This window comes from Schistocerca gregaria, chromosome 3 (genome assembly GCF_023897955.1).
Source record: "Schistocerca gregaria isolate iqSchGreg1 chromosome 3, iqSchGreg1.2, whole genome shotgun sequence".
Lineage (NCBI taxonomy): Eukaryota > Metazoa > Arthropoda > Insecta > Orthoptera > Acrididae > Schistocerca > Schistocerca gregaria.
Genome location: NC_064922.1, coordinates 688,378,931 through 688,402,973, shown reverse-complemented (window position 1 = coordinate 688,402,973; position 24,043 = coordinate 688,378,931). Strand labels below are relative to the sequence as shown.

Here is a 24,043-nt window from a genome sequence, read left to right as displayed (position 1 = left end):
CTTCTGACATAGATAGCAGAGTTCCGTATATATTGTTGACACTATGTTACTTTATATTGAATATGTATCTTCCATTTGCTTCCAGTTGGTTTATCCACGCACCAAGATATTCTGCCAACGAATTCTGCCTCGAGATGCTGTTAAATGGTTTGAAATCACACGATGTCACATCCGGCTACCCCACGCACTTGGCTACCTTACGACCCTGGCTTTATCAAAAAACTGCCCTTTTCCTGTCTAACTGCTATTTCTACATCCTATTCGTAGTGAAAAATATCAAATACTGACTAAATAAATGTCATTCATCTCAACTGTTAGCGAGGTGGCGCGGTGGTTAGCACGCTGGACTCGCATTCGGGAGGACGACGGCTCAAACTCGCTCTCGGCCATCCTAATTTAGGTTTTCTGAGGTCTCCCTAAATCGCTTGAGGAAAATGCCGGGATGGTTCCTTTGAAAGGGTACACCCGTCTACCTTCCACATCCTTTACCAATCCGATAGGACCGATGACCTCGTTGTTTGATCTCCTCTCCCAGATCAACCAACCATTCAACCAACCAACCACAAAAGTTCATCATCGCTCTACATATAGCGTACTCGAAGTGCACATTGTACGCCAAAGATATGCTAAAGAAAATAACCTTCTTCACCTAGACAGGAAACAAAAGAACACCGAAAACATTTTCCAATTTCATCACCGCAATGTTACTTGCACTTTTTTCCTTGTGGTACTACGAAACAATGCTATAAAAGCCCATGAGGATTATCGAACGTAAAACCTCAAATGATATATCTAATAAAGCTGTATGTTTTCCTTTAATTGGCTCGATCAGCTATTAAATTTCTTGTTAGTAGATAATGGAGTATTATCTTCAGCAGGGCAGTGCATAGTAACGCATGTAGCGTTCACGCCAGACTGATAATTGTCAGATGCATTTTCATCAAGAAAAGATGGAGGGCTAAAATTCTCACCCATCAATAACATGATTTAAATTTTTATCTCTGGGTAGGCATCTGCGTAACCAGTACTAACAGAAAATCAGTTAATTCCTGAAAATTAACTTCGGTTGATTCGATATCTACGTTTAAATGCATCAGTACATATTTCAGTGTTCATTAACAGACTCGCTGAGTGCCGTAAACAGTAAATTGATTTTGTTGTATTGAATATTCCACTGCATTGAAAAACGCAATGTTAAAACGCAGGCTCCCGGGGCTCAGGCTCTTGACTGTAGGTATTGCAACAAGCTGACCTTTACAGATCGCTGACGATTAAATGCGTTATTTACAAACAACCTGTCTGGTTTTGACAGCAACGGCAACGGTGCTCGGAGAAGTTAAATGCTGTAGGTCTTGTTTCCATCTGAAATTCTGACAGGGGAACTGAAACGGCAGATTCTAAACCCAGGGATGGCCATTATATTTCGTTTCTCGAATGGCAAACTAACCGTGGAAATGAAGTGACCACGTTCTCTCTGTATTTCAAAAGCTTCTGGCAAAACTTTCAGGTAAATTTCGTTATTAATCATGCTTTTAATTTAGGCTAGCACGTTTGTATTAAAACTCTTCTCGAAATAATGCTCAAGAAGAAATAAACAATTGCGTTTAGGTATTACAGCAATGTTTTTTGTTACGTTTAACTTATCGCTACTTGTAATACTATACGATACAAAAAAATTCTTTGATGGATAGACTGTTTAGATGTGTGCCTTAAGTGGTTTAGAGAAAATGCAAGCAAGTATACACTATGTGATCAAAAGTATCCGGACACCTAGCTGAAAATTACTCAAAAGTTCGTGACGTCCTCCATCGGTAATGCTGGAATTCAATATGGTGTTGGCCCACCCTTAGCCTTTATGGTAGCTTCCACTCTCTCAGGCATATCTTCAATCAGGTGCTGGAAGGTTTCTTGGGGAATGGCAGCCTATTCTTCATGGAGTGCTGCATTGAGGAGGGGTATCGATGTCGGTCGGTGGGCCTAGCACGGAGTCGGTGTTCCGAAAATTCCAAAGGCGTTCTATAGGATTCTCGTCAGGACTCTGTACAGGTCAGTCCATTACAAGGATGTTACTGTCGTGTAACCACTCCGCCACAGGCCGTTCATTATGAACACGTGCTCGATCGTGTTGAAAGATGCAGTCGCCATCCCTGAGTTGCTCTTCAACAGTGGGAAACAAGAAGGTGCTTAAAACGTCAATGTAGGTCTGTGGTATGATGGCGCCATGCAAAATAAGAAGGGGTTCAAGACCCCTCCATGAAAAACACGATCACACCATAACACAACCGCCTCCGAATTTTACTGTTGACACTACACACGCTGGCAGATGACATTCACTGGGTATTCGCCATACACACACCCTGCCTTCGGGCCGCAACATTGTGTTCCGTGATTCGTCACTCCACACAACGTTTTTTAACTGTTCAGTCGTGCAATGTTAGGCTCCTTACACCAAGCGAGGCGTTGTTTGGCATTTACCGGCGTGATTCTGATTGTTACATAATTTAGCACGGCGGTTTGGAGCAGGAGAAACTGACGAGTCAGTCGTGAGCCCTCGAAGGGTACAGAAGCCGTCTGCCCTCTGGGGTGATGGAGGTGTTTTCGTAGCGTATGATACTTCGTGATTAACCGAGCTATGTCGTGCAGTACGAAAAACTGATAGGATTCGTAAGTGCACTCCCTTCGGTGGACGTGGATTTCGGTGTGAGTCATTCAGGTTTTCTGTGCGACTGTTGTCGTTTAGCTAGTGAACAGACACTCAATAGCCAAAGATTGTAGAGTGAAATACATAGCTAGCCGGCCGCGGTGGTCTCGCGTTTCTAGGCGCGCAGTACGGAACCGTGCGACTGCTACGGTCGCAGGTTCGAATCCTGCCTCAGGCATGGATGTGTGTGATGTCCTTAGGTTAGTTAGGTTTAAGTAGTTCTAAGTTCTAGGGGACTGATAACCACAGCAGATGAGTCCCATAGTTAAAAAAAGAAATACCTAGCTGGACGGAGGTGTTTAGTGAGCGGAAAGGACTTAGCAAGTTTTTCGCTGAATCCAATGGGCTCACTTATTTCTGTGGAAATTTGAGTGTGGTAATTTATGTGCGATTTTTTTTCCTGTCGATTTTGAGCTGTATCGTATAACTGTTTTGCTGTCGTGGATATTATCGGTGGAAGTCGCTAGCAGTCAGTTGGAGGCGGTGTATGAACTTTTAGCGGTAAACACATTCCAGTCAAGTGGCCTGACCTCGGAATCTTACTGAGCGTAGGTGGGTGGCCACAAGGCTTGTAGTTATTGACCTCAAAGTATTGAAAAGTTTAACCTTGTCTCGTGGGTCAAACTAAGGCTGACGACGCCTATAGACACAGTAGTGCATACAATGAACCAAGGCCCACTAATAAACGTTTCTGGGAAAATCTGCAGAACAGATCATAGCCTAAATTGTCTTGCACAGAGTACATCACAACCAAGAATGAACACAGCTGGTAATTCACACTGTGCCACGGAATCTCTGAAGCACACATTGTCTTTATAATGGAGACAAGGCTTAAGAAAAATCTAGATATTTTCATAAAATTTGCTGACCCAGAAACAGTGTCTCTCAATGAAAATGATGTAAGGTGTTTGAAGCTCCCAGAATAATAGGCATGAGCTATATATATATAGCTTCTATTCTCTTCTTGTCCAAACTATTTATCGTCCATATTTCACTTCCATCCATGGCTACGCTCCATACAAATACTTTCAGAAATGACTTCCTGGCGCTTAAATCTATACTCGATGTTAACAAATCTCTCTTCTTCAGAAACGCTTTCCTTGCCATTGCCAGTCTACATTTTATATCCTCTCTACTTCGACCATCATCAGTTATTTTGCTCCCCAAACAGCAAAACTCCTTTACTACTTTAAGTGTATCATTTCCTAATCTAATTCCCTCAGCATCACCCGACTATCTATTGAGTACAACATAAAAACAATAACTATATAAAGTTTTTAAGTTCGTGCTTGTAAACTGTACTTGCATCAAAATTATTATAATTGCTTTGGTTACCTAAAAGGGCAGAAACTACGCAATCAACTAATTTTTTTTACTCATAAAATGCAATTCATGTTCTGTAAGAATGTAAAATACACAATGGACTAACACTGAATGAAGTGCGATTTTAATTATGTGCAAAACAAACAAGCAAACAAACATAAAAACGAAGAGAAGTCGTTGGCTCCGTGTGTCTCTCTTACACATTCATTTATGTTCCTGTCCCAACCAGTGCTATCAGTACTTCCGGTAATCCTAACATTTACTACGGCAATTATGTACTATACCTGAACTACAAAGCAGTAATTTTGGTAGAGTGTAACTCTAGTAGAATCATATGAACAGTTTGGCTTTCTGATTCGTTAAAGCCTCTAATGATGCCCCCAGCATTGGAAGACGAAACTTTAGACAAACAATTATGCCTCGACGATTGCATTATGACCATAAAACAACAGTCAAAATAATACAAGTACCGGCCCTGAAAGCTTGTCTTCTATGGTTAAGACGAATAGCTTCACTCTGTTGATAATTGTCAGTTCCAGTGTTCTAAACGAATTTCCGAATACGCTACTGACTCCGACCCAAAGATAACACCATAACACTGAACATAATACACTCCTGGAAATGGAAAAAAGAACACATTGACACCGGTGTGTCAGACCCACCATACTTGCTCCGGACACTGCGAGAGGGCTGTACAAGCAATGATCACACGCACGGCACAGCGGACACACCAGGGACCGCGGTGTTGGCCGTCGAATGGCGCAGCATTTGTGCACCGCCGCCGTCAGTGTCAGCCAGTTTGCCGTGGCATACGAAGTTCCATCGCAGTCTTTAACACTGGTAGCATACCGCGACAGCGTGGACGTGAACCGTATGTGCAGTTGACGGACTTTGAGCGAGGGCGTATAGTGGGCATGCGGGAGGCCGGGTGGACGTACCGCCGAATTGCTCATCACGTGGGGCGTGAGTCTCCACAGTACATCGATGTTGTCGCCAGTGGTCGGCGGAAGGTGCACGTGCCCGTCGACCTGGGACCGGACCGCAGCGACGCACGGATGCACGCCAAAACCGTAGGATCCTACGCAGTGCCGTAGGGGACCGCACCGCCACTTGCCAGCAAATTAGGGACACTGTTGCTCCTGGGGTATCGGTGAGGACCATTCGCAACCGTCTCCATGAAGCTGGGCTACGGTCCCGCACACCGTTAGGCCGTCTTCCGCTCACGCCCCAACATCGTGCAGCCCGCCTCCAGTGGTGTCGCGACAGGCGTGAATGGAGCGACGAATGGAGACGTGTCGTCTTCAGCGATGAGAGTCGCTTCTGCCTTGGTGCCAATGATGGTCGTATGCGTGTTTGGCGCCGTGCAGGTGAGCGCCACAATCAGGACTGCATACGACCGAGGCACACAGGGCCAACACCCGGCATCACGGTGTGGGGAGCGATCTCCTACACTGGCCGTACACCTCTGGTGATTGTCGAGGGGACACTGAATAGTGCACGGTACATCCAAACCGTCATCGAACCCCTCGTTCTACCATGCCTAGACCGGCAAGGGAACTTGCTGTTCCAACAGGACAATGCACGTCCGCATGTATCCCGTGCCACCCAACGTGCTCTAGAAGGTGTAAGTCAACTACCCTGGCCAGCAAGATCTCCGGATCTGTCCCCCATTGAGCATGTTTGGGACTGGATGAAGCGTCGTCTCACGCGGTCTGCACGTCCAGCACGAACGCTGGTCCAACTGAGGCGCCAGGTGGAAATGGCATCGCAAGCCGTTCCACAGGACTACATCCAGCATCTCTACGATCGTCTCCATGGGAGAATAGCAGCCTGCATTGCTGCGAAAGGTGGATATACACGGTACTAGTGCCGACATTGTGCATGCTCTGTTGCCTGTGTCTATGTGCCTGTGGTTCTGTCAGTGTGATCATGTGATGTTCTGATCCCAGGAATGTGTAAATAAAGTTTCCCCTTTCTGGGACAATGAATTCACGGTGTTCTTATTTCAATTTCCAGGAGTGTATATCCTGCAAAACAGGGATGTTGTGTGGGAATGGTATCAGTTTGCCAAATTAATCTGCTTTGCAGGGCAGCTTTAATATCAGAGGCAAGAAATCGTTTTTCAGGCCCCAGTATGTAAACTTCTCTGTATGTCAGATATGTTGTGTTGTAGAAGTATCAGCTTGCTTTATCTGTCTTCTTCGCCTGGTGGCCTATTCATCAGGCGCAAATAAATTATTTTGAATCCCCTGATGTGTAATCTGCCTTGCATGACAGGTATATTGTGGGGAGTATTAATGATCTGATTTATTGAACTGTATCACATGCCAATGAGCATGGCTGGGGACAAGTGAGTTGGTTAGAGGAGGGGATGAACAGAGTTAGAGGGAGGTGGAAGTGGACAGGAAGAGTGGTGGAGGGGGAGAGACATAAGAAATTTGGAAGGTAGGAGGGTACTGGTCAGTTAGAAAAGGAAGAGGAGGAGATGGATATGGGAAGGGAGAAGGGAGGAGGATATGGTAAGAGCGACAGAGAGGAAGACATGGTTAGAGAGAGGTGGTGGAGAAAATGGACAAAAAGAGGAGTAGGAGGAGATGAAGAGACAGAGAGAGTGCGCGGGGAGAAGAAGATAGATAGATAGAGATGGGAGGATGAGGTGGATAGCAAAGGAAGGAAGAGGTGGAGACAGAGAGATGGAGGTGTGTCAATATATGTGTTGAATGCATAAAATGGCGAAGCAGTGGGGAAAAGGCTAGTGTACAAATTGCACAAGCACCAAGAGGTAACAATAAGAATGAAACGCCAAGATATAATCAACGACGAGAACTAGAGAGAGATTTAAGACTGGGATTAAATGTGAGGGTGAAAGGAAGTAAATGTTAAATTTCGCTGATGACATTGCTAACCACAGTGAAAGTGAGGAAGAATTACAGGATATGTTGAATGGAATAAGTACAGAATATGGACGGTGAGTAAACGACAGAGACATGAATTTATTGAGGAGTGACAGAAATGAAACGGTAGATAAATTTAACATCGAAGCTGGGTACTACATAGTAGACGAAGTAAAAGAATTCTGTTATCTTGAAAGCAAAATAACATGTAAGGAAGGAACGAGAATGTAAGAAACAGATTAGCACAAGAAAAAGGATCTTCCTAGCAACAAAATTCTACTTGTATCAAACATAAGCCTTAATTTCTAGACGAAAGGTCTGAGAATCCGCGTCTGGAGCACAGCACTGTGCGTAAGCGAATCATAGAATGCGAGAAAAACCGAAGAGGTGATCAGACCTTTTAATATGTGGCGTTGCAGAAGGCTGTTGAATACTGAGTGGACTAACAAGATGATAAATTAGGCTATAGTACGCAGAACCTCCCAGGAAGGCAATATTTGAAAAAAAAACTGACTCGAAAAGACAGGATGGCATGGTGTGCTTTAAGACATCGAGGAATAACTTTGACAGTGCTACAAGAAGCTGTTGATGGTATACCTGTAGGGAAAAACAGTGACTGGAATATATCCAACAAATAACTGAGGAAGTTGTTTGGTATGCTATGGCTTGAGATCTCCACCCTTATACTGCAAACCAGTAATGCTTAGGCGAGGTCTTAGTGACAACAAATCCTCTCTACATCATTCTCCTACACCGACTTACCTTACAGTTGGGGAAAGGGGGAAGTGACAATGGTACACAAAGTACCCTCCGCCACACACCGTAAGGTGGTTTACGGAGTGCAGATGCAGACGCAGACGCAGATGCAGATGTCTAGACTAACGCACAAACCTGTCTAATGGTGTCAAAGTACAAAACGGAAGTCATGTTTAGTTTTACAGAAGTCTTTTCAGGGTACGAGGACAAAGGGCTTGAAGTGTATATACTCGGTACGCTATGTAAAAATCGGTTCACGTTTTGTGAAGAACGTATAGTGAGTTACACTATTAGCTATGGTTCCACGACGTGAGGATGCTGTGCGCTGTACAATACAATCACGATTGTATACGGTATCAAGACCAATAAGCCAGTACAGTGGACAGTTCACGCCGATAAAAGAACGTACTTACGCGTTCGTCGCTACGCAACTCATAGTCACTCTTCGGTACACTAGCTAGAGGTTTTCAGAATCATGAGCAGACTGTATCGTCTCAGATTTCCTTCACTCAGGGCTCGGTTGCTCCACCAAAAGGGCTGCCAAGCCACTATAGTGGCCGGCACGAAAACAGGGTTTCAAGGTCATCTCGCCGTTTCACAGCTTTGCCAGTTTTTTTATAGTGATAATTTCAAATCTTCGTGAAAATTCAAAACAAAATTATTAGTGTTATTAAAATCCGTCTTGATTGCAAATTTTTTTTATTCATATGACCGGTTTCGGTTCATTCAGAACCATCTTCGGATCTGATATTTCAGTTACAGGAGTAACCCGTCCAAATCCAGTAATTTTCACATGCTACGTCACATGTGAAAGTACTCCATCATATTCTAGACTAATAATAGAGTTACCTTATATATTTTGCAAAAACAGACATAATATCTTATGGGATAAAAGAAATAAGTGATTTTATAATGTTACTTAAAATCCGTCTTGATTGCAATTTTTTTTATTCATATGACCGGTTTCGGTTCATTCAGAACCATCTTCAGATCTGGTATTTCAGTTACACGAGTAACCCGTCCAAATCCAGCAATTTTCACGTGCTACGTCACATGTGAAAGTACTCCATCATATTCTAGACTAATAATAGAGTTACCTTATATTTTTTTGCAAAAACAGACATAATATCTTATGGGATAAAAGAAATCAGTGATTTTATAATGTCACTTAAAATCCGTCTTGATTGCAATTTTTTTTATTCATGTGATCGGTTGCGGTTCATTCAGAACCATCTTCAGATCTGGTATTTCAGTTACAGAAGTTACCCGTCCAAATCCAGCAATTTTCACGTGCTACGTCACATGTGAAAGTACTCCATCATATTCTAGACTAATAATAGAGTTGTCTTATATTTTTTGCAAAAACAGACATAATATCTTATGGGATAAAAGAAATCAGTGATTTTATAATGTTACTTAAAATCCGTCTTGATTTCAATTTTTTTTTATTCATGTGATCGGTTGCGGTTCATTCAGAACCATCTTCAGATCTGGTATTTCAGTTACAGGAGTAACCCGTCCAAATCCAGCAATTTTCACATGCTACGTCACATGTGAAAATTGCTGGATTTGGACGGGTTACTCCTGTAACTGAAATACCAGATCTGAAGATGGTTCTGAATGAACCGCAACCGGTCATATGAATAAAAAAAATTGCAATCAAGACGGATTTTAAGTAACATTATAAAATCACTGATTTCTTTCATCCCATAAGATATTATGTCTGTTTTTGCAAAATATATAAGGCAACTCTATTATTAGTCTAGTATATGATGGAGTACTTTCCAAAATAAAATTCTCACTAGCTGCTACGACAAGAAATGAAAACTAACGTCACAAGAAATTTTGGAGGAAAATAATGTTTTACTTCAACCTGGGGTAGTAACAGAATCACTAATGTAATTGCACTGAAAGAAAAATATGTAAACATCCTCAAAGTTTATAGATGCATATGCTGCATCTTTTATTTTGGGAACATAAAAATATTCTGAGATAAAAAATAATATATTATAAGAGGTGCGAAATTGCCGACTGCGTAGCGAAAAATGTAGCTGCTGATGAATTTTTGTTCTGTAGGACTGCGAAGAAACTTCCCGAGAGAAAGTTGCAGGCCGTCGCCAAGAGTTTTGTTCGGACGGCTCGCTTTAATATGACCGAGAACATTCCCTACTTCTCGAAAATATTTTACTGGTTGCTAATAAATATCCTTCGTCATTGCATCCATCACTCAAAACGCAAATATATGCTACGCAAAAATAATTGTAGTTATTTTGAAGCCAATATTTTCACTGAAGTCGAGCAAAATATTTGTCCGTAAGGTTTTGTGAAACCCAAGTTTTATCTCAATTTGCTGTAAGCCTGTTATTCTCAGCACGGAATACGTGCTTGGTACACAAAAACCTCGTTCGCACTACTCTAATGTCCCTGTAACCCTGTATTTATCTAGACATCAGATACTATCCTCTTTCATACTAAAGTAACACAATTCTATGTTCTAGTTTTTTTGTAAAAGTCATCAAATATCATAGTTTCTATGCTCTTCTCGGAGAATTAGAATAGGTGCTGGGACTGCTCTGATGTTACCGCACTGTTTATATATACAGTCGATACAGAAGCACCACAACGTTTTGTCATTTTATGAACTGCATTACCCTTACTATGAAACAGCCAGTATATCCTTCTATGAAAAAAGGAGTTAAATTTCGAATGTACAAGTAAACCGAATGCAATAAGATTATATGCGAATGTAAAGACATTCGATACAGGTTTTTAGGAAAAACTGTTGTTAATTAATGCAGAACTGACAACCTTATTTTAATTGACAGTTACTGTCGAGTAAACTAGTCACGACCATTTGTGATAAATTTATAACCGCGCGACCGCTACGGTCGCAGGTTCGGGTACTGCCTCGGGCATGGATATGTGTGATGTCCTTAGGTTAGTTAGGTCTAAGTAGTTCTAAGTTCTAGAGAAATGATGACCTCGGATGTTAAGTCTCATAGTACTCAGAGCCATTCGAACCATTTGATAAATTTATCAGACGTCTTCTGTAAAAGAAAAAAACATTCGCGTTATGTCCTCTATAACTGAAGTGAATAGACAAGCATTTAAATCAAGTCAGTTTTTTACATAGACGGCGCTTACCTAAACTAAAGGATCTTCTGGCTAGGTGTCTTCAGATTCACTGTCGTTTGTTTGTCAGGTGCATTATCACAGATTCCACTATGGTGTGTCTTAAACCCTGATCAAGAAATCAGTTTCTTGCAGTGCTTCTGCGTGTTTTACGCACCTCTCCCAGTCCTGGTGAGTAACATTGTCAACAGCGCCATGTGATAGCTTCTCGACATCAGCAAGTTTGAAGGTAGTATTTCTTTTCACTACTTCTCGCTTCACTTGGGCCCATATCAATTCAATGGGATTATACTGGCATTGATACGGCGGTAGACGTACCACTCGGTGTCCCATTTCTTTTGCCAATTGATCTAATTCGTAAGTCTTTTTGTCACCTACGATTTCTTCCTTATACTGGAGTTCAGCCTTGGTTTCATCCACTGAAAATGAAACATTCTTTCTCCTTAACCACTCCACAATATCTACCTTGAACCAATTTGAACGTGGCAGCTTTTCTGTCTGAATGGAGTGGTAGCTGGCGTTATCCATCACGATAATTGACCTTTCTTCCAGCGCAGACAACAGTCGAATAAACCAATTCTTGAAAACCTCTCCATTCATTTCTGAATGGTAATCGGATTGGTAAGAACTTTTCCCACCACGAAAAACAAGTTTGGCCTCTGGTATGAAGCCTGTGGTTAATGAACCAGAGTGGGCGATGATTAATCGGCCACCTCTACCAGTAGGCACTTTCAAACCGCCATTTCCTTTGGAATCGTGCCATATATACTTATTGGTGTGGTTCTGTGAAACCCAAGTTTCATCTAAGTACACTACAGGCCTGGTGTCTTCAGCACGCAAGAAGTGCATTGTACGCAAAAACTTCGCTCTTGTTGCTGCAATGTCTCTCCGTTCCATTAACAATTTCCGTCCGTCATTACACTTCTTGAATGGGAAACCAACGGAGCTGAGAAGACGAAGAACGGAGGTCTCTGTGCCCGAGTAGTTAATTTTTTCACGGAGGTCAGCCTGTATTTTTTTAGCCGTTGGATACTCTCCTCTGTCGCAATATCCAAATATAGTTCTATGCACGAGCTCTTTGTTAACATCGTCACAGTCAGTTGATTTACGTTCACGTTAGTATCCCTTTCTTGGGGAATCGAAATACTCATTCATGTCTGGAGATCCTGCCAATGACACAGATTTGCTAATACAGTTGACTTGGAGACACCACACGCTTTAGCAAGAAGTTTATGAATTGGCGCAAAATTTAAGTTATTCGTCGCTTCTTCATTGTCGGCCAGACCAGTAAAAAACTTGAGTACATTCGGTATGACAATTTTCGATTGTTTACGAATGACTTTCGGCCCTTTACGCACACCGACCGGATGGGTACTACAATTAGGCCGTTGCTCTTGCATTGTTGTTCACCACCGAACACACGTCAAAGCATCTTTCTAAAGACAGTAAGACACTGACATCAGACTTTGAACACTCGATGTAGCACGGTAACACTGAGCTTTCAGCTGCTCTGACCTACAGATTACAGAAAACTAAAGAACAGGTAAAGCGTGTGTGTGTATATTGCTTATAGGCAAACCTCGGAACTTGATCTGACTAGTACCTGCCAGATGGGATGGTGACCCATCCTAACATTGTTGGACATTGCACTTTTGGTACGTACTTCTCCTTGACACGTTGCCACTGTTTTAACCCCTCATTTCTCGTAAGTAAGGCGTTTAGTACCGCCGTAGAACTAAGTAACCTACAGAAGCTGGGCTGACAGCGAAAGGCAGAAGGAAGAGAGTGCCGGTTTAACGAGCGAGGACTGTCAGAACTCCTTTTACGAAAAGCCATAAAAACGGCCGTTAGCGGCTGCCCGTACGTAGCGGAGCAGCGGTGAATCCCAGCAAAGCCAAATGTGACGACGCACTCGCCTCTGTAGGCACCTCCCTTCCCCCCTCTCTCTCTTTGTCCTGTAGCCATTCCCTGAATCGTGGAAGCAAGTAAGCGTCCTGTGGTTTTTCTCCGCACTGGTTGAACCTGCCTTGAATGGCAGGCGGTCATTGAGTGCCTGTTGGCATCCACAACGTTATAGACACACCTGTTCTTCGTACGAATCATATCTATTCAATGGCCAACCGAAGCGAGCGTTAATATAACTGAACTAACTTATTGAACAGGCTGATACCTTCACTTCAAACAAATAATACACTCTTTAGAAGTATCAATATGAAGTTATTGCGAATACATTTGTTGCAACAGCAAGTATATCATCTATCTTTTTATGCTAACATGAACTTTGTCCTTAGCTCGTATTTGTCAACATGACTTGTGCGAAGTTCGACAAGGTCCTCCTTTAATGATAAGCGTCAGAGAAATCAAATTTGTTTGAAGAAAGAAATAGTGGCGCAATTGCAAACTGAACTCTAAACCAGTGGGAATGTGTTACCACTTCTTCCTGCCAATGCAACCAAATGCATTGGTAATGACTGTCTAAACGTGGAATAACTAGATCGTTCAGTACTAAATCTGGTGAGAAACTATACTCAGTATACAAAGTGTGTACTCACAATACCCGTGATAGTAAGCATTTCGAACTACAAAACACGGTTGCCTCTGGATGTAGCGGATTACCATTTACGCCCAACGTTCTCAACTATTTGTTGGATATATTCCAGTAGTGTTTTCCACATATTCCTTTTCTCTCCGATTCCGTGGAGAACTTCCCCATTTCCTGTCTGATCAGTGCCAACCTGTGCTAGTCTGCTTTTTACACCCTCCTTGCTAGGTTCGCCAAGGGCTACGGTGCTATCAAGGTAGCAGGACTCCTTCACTTCATCGACTACACGGTCCCCAATTCTGATGTAAAGTTATCTTTCATTTCATTTCCGCTACTCCTCAGCACTCATTACATTTATGTCTTCCGTTTACTTTCAGTTCGTATTCTATACTCAATAGACTTTTCATTCCATTCAACAGTTCCTGTAAATGTACTGCATCTTCACAGCAGATGAAAATGTTATCAGCCAGTCTTATCACTGATATCCTTAGGCTCTGAATCTTAATTCCACTGTAGAATTTCTTTTCATTTTCTTCATTGCTCCTAAGCTCGCAGGTTCATCAGTTGGAGAGAAAAAGTGCAGCCCTGTCTTCTGCCCTTTTTAATCCAAGCTCTTGGATCGTGGTATTTCGTTGTTATTATTAAGTCAAGGTTCATTCCAGTATTGTGTGTTACCCGTTTTTCTCTATAGTGCGTAAACAGCCTCGAAACTCTTTCTTTACGTCGATCGTTTTCTACGATAGAGTCTTGATTTTTATATGTTCTTACGGTTTCTAATGGAAGCGAGGCGCCTGAATTACCTCTGTAGCAGGTCTATCTTTGATAAAAACAAACTGGTCGCCAACTTACAGCTCTCTAATAAGAAAAAATGGCCTTAAATGCAAGGTTTACTGTAACTAGCCGTTTTATTCACACTCTACTCCTGTGGACATCACACTTTTCTCCCACATCAGAGGCTGGAACTGGGCAATAGCACAATCAAGCACCAGCCACACGACGCTTTCTACCGCTAGAGGAACACTTTCCAATAAGAAAGACAGTATAACTCGCCACAAAAGCGGCTCCACCTCCTCTGAGAGGATTTACGGTTCCTGGAAGAACAAGGAACAAATTACGTCTGAAGGTCTAAGGCACAGTGCTACTTTACTTACCTACGTCATCATCTTGTGGTAAAACATTCAGTATCCACCCACATTAATGTGACTACCTGCCAAAAGTCTGAAGAAGCACTGTTTCCACCAGAGTCAGTCAAATTCTGTACAGCACCGGTAGGGATGTGGAATCAAGCCGACTCCGGTGCCCCTGCCAGCTGCGCTAGATTTCTCCGTTCTGGATCCGTGGCACAAACAGCCAGATCTAGGTGGCCCCACAGGTTCTCTACTGGATTTCAATCCGGAAAGTTCAATTGCCAGAGGAGTATGGTAAATTCATCCTGGTGCTCTTATAATCACGCACGTACACTGCAAGCTGCGTGACACGTTACATTCAGGCGTGTACATGGTTCCAAGAATAGTTTCATAATTAAAACTAAACTAAACTCCTCCCGAACAGGCTATGAAGGCCTAACGGTTCCGACCGGCCGCCGTGTCATCCTCAGCCCACATGCGTCACTGGATGCGGATATGGCGGGGCATGTCGTCAGCACTCCGCTCTCCCGGCCATATGTCAGTTTCCGAGACAGGAGCCGCTACTTATTAATCATGTAGCTCCTCAGTTTGCCTCAAAAGGGCTGAGTGCACCCTGCTTGCCAACAGCGCCCGGCAGACAGGATGGTCACCCAACTGAAAAACCAGCCCGACAGCGCTTAACTACGGTCATCTGACGGGAACCGGTGTTGCCACTGCGTCAAGGCCGTGGGCAGAATAGTTCACACTTGTGCTAATCCACTGCACCTTCCAGGACGACGAGATCGTTCAGGGAACAGCGCGGCCTGGATACCTCCGATGACTTTTGCAGGGTGTTTCCTTTCAGACTGTTCTTGCCGCGCTCATCAACTGCCATCTGTCTGATGGAGCACAAGACGTGATTCTACTGAAAAGGCCACCTGTTGCCAATCATTGGACGTCCAGGTGCGGTTCTGGCGTGCAAATTCCAGTCTTTGTCGCCGATTAACAGCAATCGGCATGGGTGCATGAACCATGCACCTACTGTGAGAGGCCCGTACGGAGCAATGTTCGCTGAATGGTCAGTATGAAGATGGCCGTCTATTCGCCCATACACAACTCCGCAGCCACCGTTAACAACTGACATCTATGGCCCACGGTACACCACGGTTGCCCCGCCGCCGGGTTTGGATAGCGCCATTTTACCGTGAACGATATACTTTACCAACCGTTGACAAACTTAGATGTTTCGTAAAAACATCATTCCTTCGTCCAAAATCCAATGATAATGCTCATTTGGACGTCAGATAAATCGCTCCGTTTCCGCATTACAAAGACGGCTGCACTGTTTTCCGCGTCCCGCACCCCTCCCCCGACACGCTTTATATATCCTCCACTGCTATTGCTGCCATCTGCCGTCTGTGAGTGGTTATTGGATGTTGACGTCGAAAATAGGTGGTGGTCACAGTAATGTGACTCGACCGTGTATATAAGATGCTATTGCGTGTGTGTGTGTGTGTGTGTGTGTGTGTGTGTGTGTGTGTGTTTGTGTGTGTATGCGTGCAGGATACAGCCGAACGATTGAACCGCAGAAAAGAGTAATGGTAGGAGCAGTAGTAGTAAAAGAAGTGGAAGGAGGCCATCTGAATAGGTAATAGAGCGTGTGTGCTCGAGTTGCTTCTACAACAGCTAGTGAAACGACATTGTCCTTTCGTCTGACATGTACACAAAGGATAACACCGCCACAGAAGTGCACACCATGATAGTATACGAGGTTATCTTTGTTCTACCTAACTAGGAGAGATATAGGATAAGTTAAGGACCCTGTAGTGGCATCAAGTGTACTTTTAACAAAATCTTTAGTTATTCTAAAGTTGAACAAATTGAGTCAAGAGCTATTTGCCTTTAACAGAATTTTAGTTTTTACTTTTAATTCTCACAGAAGTTAATAACAAGCAATCTGCCTTTCATAGAATAACACTTCCTATTAATGAGAGAAATAATAGACAAAAACTAGCAGTGAAATAATATCAATTCAACCTCGAATTAGGTTAACAGTAAGGGTGTGACGAACACTGTGGAAGGAAGATTGCATGTAGGCTATGGCCCCCAAGGTATCGGTATCTGTGCAGCTTGCTCATTCAAGATTAAATAACACAAATTCAAATTGGAGTTAAGTAACCAGCTTAGGTTGCACATCCCAAAAAAAAAAAAAAAAAAAAAAAAAAAAAGTGAGAAGCGGACTTCTTAGATTACAGATCACGCTACCATTGACTGCGAAAACTTACCTCTTCTCCAAGGCGGTAGAGTGCTGCAGAGTAACAACAGAGGGCTGTCTGCTCCCATCTCTGTTCACCTCGAACAGCATAGGTCGAACCTGCACCCCGACTCTCTAAAATATTCCTTCCTTCTGCCCAACTCCCCCCCCCCCCCCCCCCTCAGGCTTCTGACTGGTTTGATGCGGCCCATCATGAATTCCTCTCCTGTGCTAACCTCTTCATCTCACAGTAGCAATTGCAACCTAAGTCCTCAATTATTTGCTGAATGTATTCCAATCTCTTTCTCCCTCTACAGTTTTTGCCCTTTACAGCTCCCTCTAGTACCATGGAAGTCATTCCCTCATGTCTTAACAGATGTATTATCATCCTGACCCTTCTCCTTATCAGGGTTTCCCACTTACTCCTTTTCTCTCCGATTCAGCGTAGAACCTCCTCATTCCTTACCTTATCAGTCCACTTAATTTTCAACATTCGTCTGTGGCACCACATCTCAAATTCTTCGATTCTCTTCTGTTCCGATTTTCCCACAGTCCATATTTCACTACCACACAGTGCTGTACTCCAGACGTACATTCTCAGAAATTTCCTCCTCAAATTAAGGCAGGTATTTGATATTAGGAAACTTCTCTTGGCCAACTTACAAAATATCAACAAAAAAAACGAAAAATATACCTATTCAAAAACGCAGATAAAAATTCGCTTGACGCCTTCCTGAGAGACATTCTCCACTGCTTTCAAATTAATAAGTGTAGACCAGATGTGGCTTGAATTCAGAGAAATAGTATCGGCCTCACCGGGTTGCCTCCAAACACGTCTCCGACTACTGTCTGGTTGAAGGCACACACGACTCTCGTCGGTGAAGAGAACGTGATGCCGATCATGAGCGGTCCATTCGGCATGTTGTTGGGCCCATTTGTACCGCGCTGACAGTGTCGTGGCTGCAAAGATGGACCTCGCCATGAACGTCAGGAGTGAAGTTGCGCACCATGCAGCCTATTGCGCACAGTTTGAGTCGTAGCACGACGTCCTGTGGTTGCACGAAAAGCATTATTCAACGTGATGGCGTTGCTGTCAGGGTTCCTCCGAGCCATAATCCGTAGGTAGCGGTCATCCACCGCAGTAGTTTGCCCTTGGAGGGCCTGAGCGAGATATGTCATCGACAGCTCCTGTCTCTATGTATCTCCTCCATATCCGAACAACATCACTCTGGTTCACTCCGAGACGCCTGGACAGTTCCCTTGTTGAGAGCCCTTTCTGGCACAAAGTAACAATGCGGACGCGACGGAACCGCGGTATTGACCGTCTAGGCATGGTTGAACTACAGACAATACGAGCCGTGTACCTCCTTCCTGGTGGAATGACTGGAACTGATCGGCTGTCGGACCCCTTCCTTCTCAATAGGGTCATGCATGGTCGTTTACATCTTTGGGCGGGTTTAGTGACATCTCTGAACAGTCGAAGGAACTGTGTCAGCATCTATCTTCTGGGGTTCTGGGAACCGGGGTGATACCAAAACCTTTTTTGGTGTGTGTGTTTTGTACTGCTCGCGATGCGGCCATTCGCCCCGAGTGCGCAACGCTCAGCCCCTGACGGCGCGCCTCGTTGTCTGTGCAGCGGGCGCGGCGCCGTCGGTGTGCCTGCGACGGAGCCAGAGCGACCGGCAGGTGGCAGGCGGCCCGCCGGGGTCCGGCGCGGCGCCCTTCACGGACACGATGCGCCTCCGCCAGCGGCAGCGCCACGCAGCCGCGGCCGCGGCCGCCGCCGCCTCGCGGCCCGACCCGCGCGGCCTCTGGGGGCGGCAGCCGTCGCTGTCGCCGTCGCAGAGCCGCCAGCGGCTGCTGAGCCCGGCGCGCCAGCGGCCCCGCGAGCCGCCGCCCCCGCCGCCCCCGTTGCAGCAGCTGCAGCCGCCTCCGCCCGTGGCGCCCGGCCGCCAGCGGGGCCGCGTGCGCGCGCCGCCCCTCGGCCAGCTGCGGAGGCAGCTGCCGGCGCGGCCGCCCTCCATCTCGCTGTCCATGTCTACCGACGACCTCAGCTATGCAGGCGCCGGCCCGCGATCGCCGTCGCCCCTCTCCGAGCTGTGTTTGGACGTTCCCCAGGATCCCCGCTCCCTGCAGGTCAGTAACCTCTCGCTTTAAGCCTTATACAACCGATACTGTTCGACCCAAGTCGAATTAACCAGGCCCTATGCCTTGGCTAATCTAAAAAAGGATGTTGTGACCGCTCAATGTCATTCAATACAATCACAACGACACCTCTCGATCGACGTTAGCACTCGTGGTGTCACTCGCTTTCGTACATGGCAGTGGACGTTTGAAAATTCGTGACGCTAGCTCAATGGTCGTCAATTGATTTAAATGTTATTCCCGGCTGACTCTTAATTCAATTACTGCCACGGGGGTGAGGAGAAAGAACACATCCTGGTGACACCAGCATTATGCGTATTTAGATTTTCGATTAATCTGAATGGCTTGCTATGTTCCAGCGATTCTATTCGAACTCTATGTTGATGTACCGACAAGGACCATTTTCGCGGATAAACATGCAAGTACGTAACGGATGTTCAGTTTTTCAATATAGTTCTTCGCACACACACATTATACATTCGCTGTAAGAACAATTTCATGCATTTACATTTTTGGTGTCCCACAATATTGGTTGGCTAAATATTCTGACGATACGTTGTGTATAACTTCCACAGATATTGTTTATCATGTAGTCAAGACTACGTATTGAAGCTAAAATCGTGGATAAAATTGAAATGTAGTTTGTTTATTAACACTTTTCTTTTCACTAACTAAATATGAAATATGAATCAGGATTGGAGGTGATGATCCTATCCTTCTTTTCAGTATTACAATGGTCGATATCGTGTTCTGAATAACACGTGTGATATAATGTCCAAATATCGACACGACCCAGGCTCTCAATTCGGCACTTAAATGTCTATTCTTCGCTCTCGAAATGTTCGATGTGTATGTGTTTCACACGCAGGGTTCATTTTAACGGTGTATGCACTGTTTTTAGTATTTTAGGTCCCCGTTAAATAATATCTGGTATTTAGTAAGCGAACTATATTTTTGCTGGCGCGTTGTTTGTATCAGCTACCCACGCAATCGTCCAAGGATAAGATTCCCTTTATGTTCCACGCACACGCGTTTCACAATTTCATACAATTCAGAATTACGTGAACTACAGCTTTCCGTTGCGTACAACTTTCGTGGGTTCCACAACCGTAATAATTTCCCAAGAGTATTTTTCCCAGCTAACACAAAGTTCGAATTATGTTGTCGGAATCATTTTCACTTCACCCGACAATAAACGTCTCTTATCACTTCATCACACGTAATGTATTTTAAACGTGCTTGAAGAGTCTTTAAATAATCTCCTTAACGAATTTCGCAGTCGCGTACCACTTTCATCGACTAGCCCGATCGCGATAGTTGAAGGTAGAGCACTCAATAATGTGTTACATGTTCTTTTGCTTTTTATTACTTTTCATTATATTGCTTCTTAGTAATACTGTACAGTTATTAAAGTTTCGTATTACTTTCCCCTTTTTTTAATTCCTCCAAAACAAAATCTATTTATCCTCGATTTTAATTAATATGATGCTAATTGACACGCCTGCCCGCAAAGTACCGTTATAATGGCCATGAGCTTGATTGTAGAGGCTATTACGACTTTCTGATCCTTGACACCCAAAGGACGCGTGGCTCCAACGTAGATCTGTTTCTACATTTGGATATCAAATGAAACACCTTTCAGTCGTCTATTTCCAAACTTATTTTATTTGGGTACCAGTTCAGCGACGTACTGCGCCATCTTCAAACCCTGATCGACGTGTAGGAAGATTCCACCTCAGTTTTGGTCAAAATACGGGCCAGCAATATTGGTTTTAGTGGATTTCTGCTTTGCTATAGCTATCACTTGAAGGTCGGCAGATGATAGTTGATGGTCAGCAGATGATGGTTGAAGTGATCGCTATAGCAAGCAGAAATCTACTAATACCAATATTACTGGCCCCTGTTTAGACCAGAACCGAAATGGAATCTTCCTACATGTTGGTCAGAAGCATGAAGATAGCGTAGTAAATCGCCAAAATTGGTAGCGAAATAAAATAAATTTGGAAACTAGACAGCTGAAAGATATTTCATTTGACATCCTGTATCGAACAGCCGAGTCCCTCAACCATCTTTGAAAAAATGGACATAGAGACTGTTGATACATATTTCTCGTTTTTGCACCATCTTAAAAAGTTACGTCCTTTCCTCCTCTTGGCTTTCATATGCTAAAATACATGTGTAAATGGAATCTCCTGTAGGCGAGTACATATTTTCGTTCGAGCGCTGACTCGTGTTCTGTTGTTTGATACCGCTAATCTCTTTCATATGCTGTTGATAGGTAAAGTTACGCAGAGTGCCAGGAAAAAGTATTCCATATTTTGAGAGATGGACTAAAATAAGCAAGGAATTTCTAGTCAACATGGCTTTTAAAATGCATACCGTAAGAGCTGTGAGTACTTGCTCTTCTTTGCTACTCTGAAACACTTCTGTTACGCTGCAAGCTCTTTGCTATTACGAACGGGAGGACGTGAAGTTCACTCCAAGCCCCCACCAAGCCGTATCGGAGAAATGAAAAAACTGCTCCCTAATTGGAGGGACGAATACGAATATTGGCCTGTGATTTATAGCGTATGAGAGAGAACGAAAGGAAATCGAAGAGCAAAATAAAGGGATGTTTACTTTACAACTCCTACTGAGTACTTAGCTCTGTCTTAAAAATTCAAATGGCTCTGAGCACTATGGGACTTAACAGCTGTGGTCACCAGTCCCCTAGAACTTAGAACTACTTAAACCTAACTAACCTAAGGACATCACACACATCCATGCCCGAGGCAAAATTCGAACCTGCGACTGTAGCAGTCGCGCGGTTCCGGACTGCGCGCCTAGAAAGCTCTGTCTTAAAATTATTATACTTTCCTAATTTTTTTTCCATTACGTCTCCACCAAAAGACGTTGGGTTCGTTCCTTACGAGTATGAGTGACAATGCGTCAAGTTTTAGATTCAAGATCGTTCCATGAAACTTCTAAAGCAGGAGATAGTGATATTAGTTTATCATTCACTAAGGTTTTCACTACCTGTTCTTGTTTGACATTTCTTGGCACATACTCTGCATCTGTCTCTTGCAGTTTGTGTTTTTCTTTTTGTCAGTCTTTAATTTGTTTTTGCATGGCACAATTTTATCTACCTTACTTTCCAAAATTTTACTGTATTTTTCATTCATCTCGCCTGGACTTGAGTAACTGTAATCACTAATATTACTTAAACTAGCTACTTCATTTTCACATTTTTTCTGGCAGTAAAGATACAGAATCCCTATGAACGCTATTTGCGCCTGTTACGTCATTCTGTATGAGATATTTTATCGGATATTTGACATTGCGTACTAAGTGAAAACACAGAGTTAATCTACAACTGGCGCCTTCAGTGTGGGAGCGCTACACTAGCGCCACTGAGCGGACTAGTTTTACTAAGTCTGCCATTCCTCCACAGACGTTCAGACACCTCACTGCCAGTGTTCTCAGCAGAGTCCAAGGCTCTTTAAAAGCCATGGCTGGACAGATTCCATATTATTGTCCACAAATAGGTGTCCGGATACTTTTGATCAGATAGTGTACATTGACGGAATTAATGGTACTGAACTCATGGAGGGCGCAATCGCTGATGGCCCCGTTGTAATAGCCCATTGGAGCATAGTAGAAACCGGGTAGTTCACCACACTTTGTAAGGGTTAGGTGGTTTCCGTGAGACGTGAGGGACGCCGTACAGAGTGAACTGCACAAAGCAGTCGTCACACGGGACGAGCCAGGTAACATTGATCTGCACGCAGAGACGGTATCCAACGTCACGGGACACACCGCCATCGGCATTCGTGCGTGATTTTGCGCTCTCAGCTATGTCCCGCCGCAGTTGTTGGCTTTGTTTGGTTTGCAAATAACACAGTTTGTTCGCTCTTCATGTTCTTCTGGTTGTGGTACACATAAATAAAAACTTCGATATCCGTGAATGTGTCCAGTCATTAATAAATCGGCTTACAAAATTTCACCAAATTGAAGAAAAGCAGTTCTGTCAGAGAGTGCACTTATATTTACCTGAGGGCAAGTATTATAGAAGTTGTTGCTATTGCTTTGATAGGAAAGTCACACAGAAAATCGAAGGCGAAAAACAAAATTTGGATGCAGCAGGACGCGTATCTTTGTACCTGACTACGCTCTGTTTCCCAACGTGGGGCCTTTGCTAAGAACGCTACGCTGAAGCTATGCAATTAGCGATCTTGCATTTTATGTTGCCGTCTTCTAACGGCTTTAATCGCCAAAATGTCATTAACTGACATTTAATTATACCAAATCGTAACAAGAAGGACACGTTTTTCATTAATCTTCAATGTGCCATTTCCTTAAAGCGGCTTACTTTCATAACACGCTTGCTAAACGCGAAAATAACTAAATTTGAAATTTCTTTAAGCACCAGTATGACGTTTCCAATCATTTTATTACAAAAAATCGTACCAGTAACGACTCTCCTCGAGACATTCAATGTGGTGGTGATCAGATCATCATGAGCATCATCATCTTCTTCCTTTCAAGGATTAGGCTGTTCCCTGTTTCGAACTCACAAACAAAATCATTCCTATCTTTTCTATACCTTCCAGTATATCGTTTCCCATTCTGCTTCTAGTTAAGGATCTTCTGAGGAATTCTGTGACCTAGCATTCTCATGAGGTGGTGTTTCCAATCTTCACGATATTTTTGAATTTTTTCATTCGTGCTCAAAATATTTAACTCTGTTCAAATATCTTCGTTTCTAACCATATCTCTTCTTGCGCAGCCGTTCGTCTTTCTTAGGAATATCTCTGCTGTTTGAATTTTATGCTCTTTTTTTGCGGTAACCCATATTTTCCTTCCGTAAGATAACACCGGAACCGCCATTGCTTCATAGAAGTTCATGATGGTTTCTTTTTGTACTTTTTGGCCAATGTTCTGCTAACGGTGCCACAGACAGCTTGGAATTTGTGTATTTTATTTTCAATATCAGGGTTCAAATCAAAACTTATAGCACAGGCTCAAAAAAAGATTTGAGACACTTGTTCTAAACCTGAATTATACTAAACAATTTTTGATCTGACTGGATATTTTCCTCGCAACGTCATTATTTTTGTTTTGTTACTAGAAATTTAAAGTTGTACTTCTCGAAAATTTTGTTCAGCTGTATACTGATCTTTGGAGGTCGTCTTCATTCTTTTGAATAATAAC

The 24,043-nt window shown here is 43.5% G+C and overlaps 1 protein-coding gene across 3 annotated transcripts in view; it reads left to right on the top strand.

The window, feature by feature from the left end:
• Positions 1 to 24,043, top strand: part of LOC126356200 (uncharacterized) — an 878,454-nt gene that overhangs the window by 744,785 nt on the left and 109,626 nt on the right. For all 3 annotated transcript variants that reach the window (XM_050007000.1, XM_050007001.1, XM_050007002.1), the window contains one exon: positions 18,345 to 18,844. In XM_050007000.1, the coding sequence (XP_049862957.1) occupies positions 18,345 to 18,844 (500 nt within the window). The remainder of the gene's footprint in view (positions 1 to 18,344; positions 18,845 to 24,043) is intronic.